Source organism: Mercenaria mercenaria, chromosome 14 (genome assembly GCF_021730395.1).
Source record: "Mercenaria mercenaria strain notata chromosome 14, MADL_Memer_1, whole genome shotgun sequence".
NCBI lineage: Eukaryota > Metazoa > Mollusca > Bivalvia > Venerida > Veneridae > Mercenaria > Mercenaria mercenaria.
The window spans coordinates 35,251,108-35,261,275 of record NC_069374.1 but is presented as its reverse complement, the minus strand read 5'-3'; the positions used below and the strand labels follow the sequence as shown (position 1 = coordinate 35,261,275).

The 10,168-nt window shown below is 34.1% G+C and overlaps 1 protein-coding gene across 6 annotated transcripts; it reads right to left on the bottom strand.

Annotated features, from left to right (window-relative positions):
- Positions 1-666: 666 nt before the first annotated feature.
- LOC123527257 (G-protein coupled receptor 157-like) lies at positions 667-9,032 on the bottom strand. 6 transcript variants are annotated; one of them, XM_045306604.2, is made up of 5 exons: positions 8,845-9,032; positions 7,119-7,205; positions 6,269-6,477; positions 5,851-6,028; positions 667-5,116 (listed from the first exon to the last, which is right to left on the bottom strand). In XM_045306604.2, the coding sequence occupies exons 2-5, from the start codon at positions 7,171-7,173 to the stop codon at positions 4,905-4,907; spliced, it is 654 nt and encodes a 217-aa protein (XP_045162539.2). In that variant the 5' UTR covers positions 7,174-7,205; positions 8,845-9,032; the 3' UTR covers positions 667-4,904. The 6 variants fall into 6 exon arrangements, with proteins under 6 accessions (XP_045162539.2, XP_045162537.2, XP_045162538.2 ...); XM_045306602.2 differs by lacking the exon at positions 8,845-9,032 and adding an exon at positions 7,908-8,838 and having other exon boundaries at positions 7,119-7,349; XM_045306603.2 differs by lacking the exon at positions 8,845-9,032 and adding an exon at positions 7,908-8,838.
- Positions 9,033-10,168: the final 1,136 nt, after the last annotated feature.

Below are 10,168 nucleotides of genomic sequence, written 5' to 3'. Positions count from 1 at the left end.
GTACTATCAGCACTTTGATTTATTCTAACATAGTTCGATTTGATTGCCAGTTAAATAATGAAAAAGGCCAAGATCTGTATATTCTGCGATAAACAACAGTTGATGCGCGGATCGGTAAGAGAGCATTATGACGTCAATAATGACGTCAAATTACCGCATGACGTCAGGTTTATTATTCCTAGCATAAACGAAGTCCAGCATAATATTTATCAAAATATTCCAATGAGCGTGTAAGAATGAAAACAATCAAGGTCTTCTTGTGGTTTATCGTCTAATTTACTAGTTAAGCTGATTCAGTATTCAACCAATCGGTCTAACGCCCTCGTGGTTCGTTTCCGGCGCATGTGAGCTCTGAACAGTGATAAATTAGACAACAATCCACCCGAATGCCTTGATTATTTGTTGTATATAATGGTCAAGTGCTTGTCTTAAGCATCTTTGTTTTAACTTTAAGTAGTGATCAACCAAAAATAGTACAAGTATTTTAGGAAGGGTCCGTAATTTATAGGTATACAGTGCTAAAATAGTGCATCCGGATCTGCTTATTATACCCTTGATTAATCTTACGGTGATATATCCTTACAGTTATAGAGGATATTACACGAGTGTCTTTTCATACTGAATTTATTAAACGAGATGAATAAAATGATAAAATGCGAGGCTCTGTCAAGCATTAATCAGTTTTATTCAATGAGTTTGATACATTCAATGTGGAAAGTCATAATATTCTTTTTATCACATGTTAGCTTTTCCTGTCGAAACATCAAAAGTTCTTCTTTCTTTAACTATTATAAACAAGTCAATTGGACCAACGTCTCCTATAATACTATAAACTACGTCGACGTCAAAGCTTTATTACGCTATTGTATTTTCATTTTTATTTAATGGCTTTATTACACTCCCGCGACGTCTAACATGTGATGAATAAAGTTAAACAATTCAATAACATTTAGTCCAAGTGATAAATAAAGTTAAACAATTCATTAACTTTTAGTCCAAGATCGCACTGTTTCGTTAATTTCTCAAGAGAGATTGAACATTTAGTGGTTTCGGAACGGGTAATATAATTGTTTGCCTGCATTAAAAAAAATTTAGCTAAACCTTTAGGCGTAAAAAAAATTGTTTGTTTCCGGTATCCCGACCTTCCCTAAAATTTTGGCCCGACCCTAAATGCTTTTTTGGAGATTTTTTTTTTCAACGTTTTAACAAAAAATTGCAAAACTGCACTTTTTATGCTTTAAACATGGTCAGTGATGTGAAAAATCAACTTACTGATGCTATAAATGCATTATCCCTTGATTTGTATTCATTTTTGACACAAAAATAATTTCCGGAAAGTCTCGCTTAATAAATTAAATCTAAAAAAAAGTTGGACCTGTCTACTCTAATTTTTAGCATGCTATCGGAAACAAAGAAATTTTTATTTAGGCCTTAAGAGAAAACTTCCTGTTTTACAAGTGATGTCATGCGACAAGCACCATAAACAATTGTAAAGTGCGAACGCTATTTTCAAAATCCATACCAAGAAGGAAAGCACTAAACGTGTCATACGTGTTTTGTATTTAGTTATTTTTATATAAACATGTTCTACTATAAAATGTCAATGCTGTTATTACTGTTTTCTAAATCATGTGAAGGCGCGATATCACACGGGTCTGTGTGTGTGTTCGGGTTTAACGTCTTTTTCAACAATTTTTCAGTCATGTAAACGACGGTGTCTACTTGTAGCAGTGAGCACAATGCCCAACTTTATAGTGCTGCCTCACTGGAATATCACGCCGTAATCACGTGGCATGATACGCCACCCAGTCACATTATACTGACACCGGGCTGACCAGTCCTAGCACTATCCTCTTAATGCTGAGCGCCAAGCGAGGAAGCTACTAGTACCATTTTTTACGTCTTTGGTTATGGATCGAACCCACGACCTCCCGCACTCAAAGCGGACGCTCTACCACTAGGCTACCGAGGCGGTATCACACGGGTCTAGTTAATATGCGGGACATATCTGTACATAATAAATATCGGCACAACATTTCAGGTTACTAAAATCAGCTATTAAACATCAACATTTCAGGTATTAAAATCTGGTATTAATTTTATTGTAGTAATACCAGATTTTAATACATCTCGTGTATTACCATATTCTTATATGACTGACAGTTGTCACAATAAAAGTAGTATCTAAACTACACACATTAGTGCCGAGACTGGTTGGCCTGTCAATTAGACTAACACAATGTTGAAAACATTCCAGTTCTGATCAGTAATGTATGATCCTCGTGAGACAATGAATCTTTCATTCAAGCTATTATTTATTATTTTTTGAAAGGAATGCACTTCCCCCAAGAGTTTCTGAATTCCCGATAAATAGGCTTTTAACATTAATTATAAGATGCATGTTTGGCAAATGCTTTTAAAATCATTGTTTTGCAGGTTTCTGAAGCATGTTTATCCTCAATCCGGAATCGTTCATTTTTTTTCTGATAAGATCTGCACTATTCGCGATTCAGTATGTATCTTTTTTTTAAGCTCCCCTTTTAACAGTTAACTCTTACCCTGCTACATTTCTATAATGAACTTGTTCATCGTTCAATTTGGACAGTACCATTAATTGTTAAAAGGGTGCTTACCGAAAGATACTGGCTGATTATGATCTACACTGGTCGCAGTTAATGGCATTGTCCAAATTAAAAGATGGACTAGTTCATTATAGACATTTGGCAGGGTAAGGGTTAATACAATATTTATACGTTTATCTTTTTACTTCAGGTGGTTGTATTATTATTATTATTATTATATACCACATTTATATAGCACTCTTTTCATATAAAAAATCCGTTCAAAAGTGCTTTAGTAATTACATATAAGCATTTATATAATGTTCAATAAAATGGTAATTGATATTATAGAAAGAATTTAAAATTACATTACGGTAATAAGATACATAGCGTTTTAAATTAAAGGTTAGCAGATCAAAACATGAAACAAAATACAATAGCGTAAAATATTAACTGGCCTATAAAAGACACAGGTTAGAGCAGAATAGAACAGAAGATATCTTACATTTTGAACAGACAGAATTAATCAGTATGCATCACAGCATGCAAACCGTCACGGATGATTTGGTCAATCCCCACCTAAATTGTCCATGATACATCCCACAGAAAAACACTGTCTATTATTCTGTCACACTAGAGTTCTCGATTAAAGTAATTGATTTAGTGAGATTAGTTCTCAAAGAATTGTATGAAATAATGCGTCGTTAGCGTATTTTTGAAATTTTGCATATTTATATATTGTCTGATGTGACTAATTTGCCGCAACTGTGCATAGGAATTCCTACACACAATATTCACATGTTGCTCCATCCTCATGTTCGAGTCCAGGAAAGCACCGAGGTCCCTGACATTGCCTGATTGTTTGACTTTAGAGCCGTCCACTTTCACAGATATGTTTGAAACAGAGTGTGTTTTGTGTTCAGATGAAAATATGATTAATTCTGGGTTTTTTTCAGCATTGAGTTTCAACATGTTGGTATTCATCCAACTTACTATATCCTATAAACAACTTTCAACGCGATGGATGGTCTCTTCAATAGAAATTCTGTTTATTGGTTTGAAGCATTGATATAACTGCGAATCGTCCGCATAGAAATGATTGTTCAGTCCGTGCTTTCTGCAGATAGCTCCGACTGGTTTTGTGTACATTAAGTAGTTCTTTGTGCCCAGGACAAACCCTTTGGATACACTGTACTTCATGAGCACTGGTTTTGATACCTCACCACCTATGCATACGGTCGGGTAGCGCTCACTAATATAAATCAAACTAGTTTCGCTTACGACAATGGATGTGAAAACCTCGTTTATAAAGTGCCATAAGGCTTAAAATTTTATGCTAAATTCAGATGAAACAGCTATCTAAATAGATGTTATGCATGATAACATTGTTAGAAACACATTTCTTTTAACACTACACATGAACTTTTACAGTAAGAGTCATAATGTGAGGTAATCAAAAGCAATAGTTTCAATCAAATTTCCTTTCATGTCCATCAATATTCAAGCCTTTGACCAATATTAGAGAAAATAATTATCAGAGGATTTAGCAAAAAAATCAATATACTTTAGTGTTCATTAAGGAAAATGTGACAGCCACATTGTAAACAAGGCATTCTGAGACTTTAATAACAACGCAGTCCGAATCCCGGCTCTGGCAATAAATAACAACCCGTATGCAAGTATACATCTGGCGTAGTTATACAATATACAGAAATTGGACAATTTTTTAAGTTTTCTTTTTGAACAATACAAAATTGCACCATAGCCGCATTCACGGGATGATTGCAAAACACATGTAGAATACATACTAGCAAGAAAGTAAACTGCAATATCATTTGTTTTATATTTTATGTCACATCACTCCAATTCATCCGGATACAAAACAGTATGCTTTTTCTAGTTCCAGACATTCGGATAAAGAAAAACAGTACCAACAGCCTATTCGAAAATATCAAAGAAATTATTTGCAACGTGATAAGCTTGCCTAAAATATGTCTCTCTTTATAAAGTTCCATTGTGATAACTTGACACTTGTGAACATAACAATGAAAATCAATAATATAATCATAAAAAGTAAGACAGATTAAATTTGCCTATTCTATATGTAACAATCGTAGCTGAAATTATTTTTATTTTTTTAAAATATTCGACTGTTCTATGTACTCGTATTCATTTCCCTCTGTTATGGCTGGAAAGTCGCCAAATGAACTGAGTTATATCGTGTGACTTAAAACAAAGCAAGCAAAAACTAATTATACAATAACAATTAACAATCGATAAATAAATTACTTAATTAAAAGAATAAACAATGAAACAAAATGATTTGTATCTCTTGTGACGTGTTTATGTCTGTAAAGAAGAGGTTTCAGCTTCATTGATATTTTCATCTTCTGTCACGTGACCAGTATTTCTATCAGTAGCTGTTCTGCAGAGATAATGTTGCCGGATAGTTTTGTCACAGACACAAAGGAAAATAAAGTTTCCAAACGCCTGCGCTGTATCTCCAAATGCTTGCCAAACCATCATTACCCTGGCTGTGCGCACCATGAAATGGTCTAAAAATATGATACTTATTGTAAATAATAATATTTAAATCGGAAATACAATACGAATTTCTTCCATCTGTACAGCTATATACATCCATACGGCTTCTCTTCCTTAAAGTGTTCTTATGTTTTACATATTAAAAGCTTCGTTATCTTTCAGTCCCCAAAGCCAGTAGGATAGCCAATGCAATGTCTGTTAAGTTTCAACGTACCACTTCCTTGATACATTTACAGTCAAACAACACAATCACTCAGTAGATAATGACCCAAGGTTGTTGTTTTTCTTTTCTTTCTTTTTTTTTTTTTTTTTTTTTCGTTTCTGTTATTGACCTTTTTTTTCTTGCTGTTGTTGTTGTTGTTGTTGTTGTTATTGATTTTTGCTTGTTTTGTAAGCTTCACATTTAATGAATCAATTACAAATATGAAATTTGTATTATTCTAATAGAAAGCAAACAGTCTTATATTGCTTTAGTAGTTCATAAATAGACTGAAATACATTTAACATTTAGCCTGCTGCCGGCATGTGATTTTGTCTTTGCGACCAGTGCAGACCAAGATCAGCCTACACGTCCGTGCAGACAGATCATGCTCTGCACTGTTTGCTATTTTGTCAGTAAATTTTCAGTGAACATGTCTTCAAATAATAAATGGTACTGCTTAAACTAAATGATTGACCAGTCCATTTTAGAAATTTAGCAGGCTTGAAGTTAAACAGGAACTATAAGTATTAGATTTCGATTTACCGATAAGTGGTCCGTGGATGGCATGCATCAGAAAACGAAAGGTTCCACCGAATCGTAGTACGTAAAATATAAGCCAAACATAAACAAAGTTCTTGTCTTCTCTTCTTAGTCTTGTAGAAATATTTATACCCTGATCAAATAATTCTGTATATGGTCTTCTGTGTCGCCGGAGGCATCTCTGTTTAAATATTTATGTGACAAGTGAGTCATTTTCCTATTATAAGAGCTATAATGTGAGATACTTGTATATTATCTGTATATGCTACTAAACAAATTTAAATTTTGAACTTTGAACAATATTCATTTTATTAAATTTACCAGGCTTTAAACTAGTCTAAACAATCTTATATTATATTTTTATGTTTAAACTTCAAAGACAAGTTCCTTTTCAAACCTTATTGATTTCTCTTATACGTACTGGTAATATGTATTTTTTGAAAACGACGAAAACGAGAACTTCGGCTAAAATGAGATAAGAAAGTAGTTCCCATCCTTTTACTGTAAGCAGCATCCAGACTAAGGCATGTTTCCTGGACTGACTTGTCTTTATCCAACACCAAGGTCCAGTGTATATTTCTTCAGTATCTCCGAAAACGTTATAGTACAGTGCAAGGACGCAAATAACACCTACAACATGAACAAAATGTGTATTCAGTTTTAAGTCAAACAGGCATATTATGGCGACTTTCGACCTGTTGGTTTGGTAGAAAAATAACCAGGTGTCCCTCCTGGCATTCATTTTGGCATGGGAAACCTTCTGGACTCAACCACAAGCCTTCTATAAGTTCCTCATATGAAAGGGTTTCACATCTCAAAGAGCAAGGTGCCGAACCCAGAGCGGCGAGGGACATGTACTTTGAAGTCTAACCACTTTGAGTTTGAATCTCGCTTAGGGTGTAATATAATTACATGTATGGAAGCTATTCGTGTGCTTCTAGAACGATGTTTGGTCTAAAGTATTACAGATGAGTGTTTGTTGTATTGTAGGGACAAACGACTACATAAACAAGTCAGATATACCATTATCGCTACTGCTAAAGCTTTAGTGAAAGAAAACAATACTCGTATAGCAAAAGCGTCCGTGTCACCGGAGCCGGCCTATACCAGACTATTTCAAATTAATTGTAAAGAAAGTATATTATTTAAGTTTAGAAACTTTCTTGAAATCTTATAATTAGGAGGTACGAATAATTCATTACTGGCGCTTAAAGCCTGGAAATCCAGGTTAAACTACTGATCTTGAAAAAAATATCAAATGGTCGACTTACCTGGTATTCCCCATGACAAAACGTGGTATACCACCGACGAAGCTTTGCTCGACATTTTATCAGCCCAGCTTGGTTTCAGAACTTGAACTTGAAAATAAATGGCAATAAATACAGTCCAGAAAAACGAACTGCATGGTGCAAATGACGTTATCATACTCTGAAAAATGCACGTTTGTTTCTCATGTTTGTATTTTTCGTCAGTGTATTCCAGCAGCATATAGCGGACAATCCCTATTATAATACCAAGTACGTCAATTAGGTTAGCAAGGGTCAAGAACAATAGAAGTTTTCTAATATAGTTTCGAATAGAGACAATGGCATAATATGAAACAAATATGCATATCACTCCAGCTAAAGAAAGGCAACAGCTGATTATTGAAAGTGCAAGAACATAAACAGGAACAGAATGGAACGACTTTAAAATGACAGCTGCCGTTATATTACTATCAGGATAATTTGGTGTTGTATTCATGTTTCAAAATTTATCCTTCACTTTGTATTTTATTTACTTAAACTGCGATTGTTTGAAATGCCCGGCGCATCGTAAATAACGCATGTGATTTGCATAACATGTGACCCTTTAATACTTTATGTAATATGGCCGTGATTCTTAAAGACTTTATGTAATACAGCCGGACTTTATAAAATATAGCCGCGACTCTTAGACACTTTATGCTATATAGCCGTGATCCTTAAACACTTTATGTAATATAGCCGTGATCCTTTAACACTTTATTTGATACAGTTGTGATCTTTAAACACTTTATGTAATATAGCCTTGATCCTTACACACTATGCAATATAGCCGTGATCCCTAAACATTTTATGTACAATAGCCGTGATCCTATAACATTTTATGCGATATTGCCATGAACCTTTAACACTTTATTTGATACAGTTGTGATCTTTAAACACTTTATGTAATATAGCCGTGATCCTTACACACTATGCAATATACCCGTGATCCCTAAACATTTTATGTACAATAGCCGTGATCCTATAACATTTTATGCGATATTGCCATGAACCTTTAACACTTTATTTGATACAGTTGTGATCTTTAAACACTTTATGTAATATAGCCGTGATCCTTACACACTACGCAATATAGCCATGATTCTTAAACATTTTATGTACAGTAGCCGCGGTCCTTTAACATTTTATTTGATACAGTTGTGATCCTTAAACACTTTACGTAATATAGCCGTGATTCTTAAACACTTTATGTATTATAGCCGTGGTCCTTAAACACTTAATATGATATAGTTGAGATCCTTGACCTTTTCTCGGGTTGCATCTCTGTGATGTAGTACACCAAGGGCGATTCTTGTGTGATCTGTCAATAAATCACATCAATGCGCTCAGCCTAAGATTATTTCCTGATTATGTCATACACATTGTCATTAGAGACACAGTCAACGTTATGCAAGCCATGTAAATTGACGGTTTATTTCTCTGTTTAATTCCGTTTGTGAAACATTTCTGTACATGTTAGTATTAAATTTAGTTGTTCACTTCATTACTTTTAGATATATATTAATGAGTTAAATGTGTATATACTCGATCCTTTTTATTCCTTAAAACGTCCAATGATATAGTCCGATTAACAATATTCTTACATATAATAAACAACACAATGAATCATGTACATCCTGTGATATATCATCATTTTTATCATTTTCGGTTTCGAGTTATCATTAACACGATAACGGTATGCAATACATACTTGTATAAATAAAGGATATGACAACTCAGTTGAGTCTATTGTCGTATATTGCATCATTTTACTTGAGTATTGTTTATAATTATCGTACCAAAAGTTTTAGTTACATCAACGACCTTTTATGATAGAAATTTCACATTAAATTGAAATACATTTTAATAGGAAAGCAGTGTAAATTTAGTTGCCGGTGAAAGCATTGTATATTAAGGTCTATAGTATGCTGGTTACTAAATTATTTAAGTGATCACACGGTCAGCACTTCAAGCCAGCCGGAAAACAGTACTTGAAAATAATAATGTAACATTTCATCAACCAGTTAATGTTGTATTTACTCGTATTTGATTTACATAATTTAAACACATGCGATCTTTTCCTTCAAAAAGAAAATGAACTGAAAACGTTAAAATAGGAACTAGATGTTAAATGTGTGCCAAGATATTCTAAAGATATGAGTTCCAGCTCCGGGCGAGGCGTATGTTTTCCGTGACGACTTGATAAAAGATAATGTGTCCTGTACCTATGACACATGTGGGGATGTTGGCAGTTACTTGCAGAGAACAGGTTTGTACTGGTAATTTAGAATCCAGGAAAACGTTTTAGGTTAACTGCCCGCCGTTACATAACTGAGTGGCGTAAAACCCAAAACAAACAAACAAATGTAAAGATATCCTACTTTGAATTTTATGATACATACTTATCACTAAGTTCGAACTTTTGGAATAATCTAAGATGAAACCACACTAATCCTTTTTACGCCAGCTTAAATTTGAGACAATTCGTAAGTTGAAGCCTCCGACATGACTTATGATCAAGTTACATACTGCGGTTGTTTGTTTGAGAAAAGCCTCACCAAATTAAATTGTTGTTATCCACAATGGTGAGTTTATTGCTATTCAACCTTTGCTTGCCTTATATCAAATACGGATTTTGAATGACGTTATTATTTGTCTGTTGAACTTCAAATCAAAAATGATAGGACTGTTAGATTAAAGAACGTGAATGTTCATTAAAATATGCCGATTCAGTAATCAGTAATTGTTTCGGATGTATTATAGAAGGAAATAATGTTGTTCACTTTGTAGAATTATCATCAGTTTGGTTCTAGTTACAGTCTCTGGTGAAAATAATGTTGCCTGTATGGGTGTTATAGGACCTGTTAACCCTTATCATACTGGGCACGACTGATTCTGCCTTTGCGGCAAGAGTAGATCATGATCATCCGTGCAGTCTGATCATGATCTGCACTGTTCGCAATTCAGTCAGTATCTTTTAGGAAACCCCTTTTAAGAGTTAATGGTACTGTCAAAATATAAAAATGGACTAGTTC

Bases quoted from the DNA above. Each gene is read 5' to 3' on its own strand.
- LOC123527257 (XM_045306601.2), bottom strand. From the start codon at position 7,590: ATGAATACAACACCAAATTATCCTGATAGTAATATAACGGCAGCTGTC. The intron at 6,478-7,118 runs GTAAGTCGACCA...TTCATGTTGTAG, and splicing joins TTTGTCATGGGGAATACCAG to GTGTTATTTGCGTCCTTGCA. The intron at 6,029-6,268 runs GTACGTATAAGA...ATATTTAAACAG, and splicing joins TCAAAAAATACATATTACCA to AGATGCCTCCGGCGACACAG.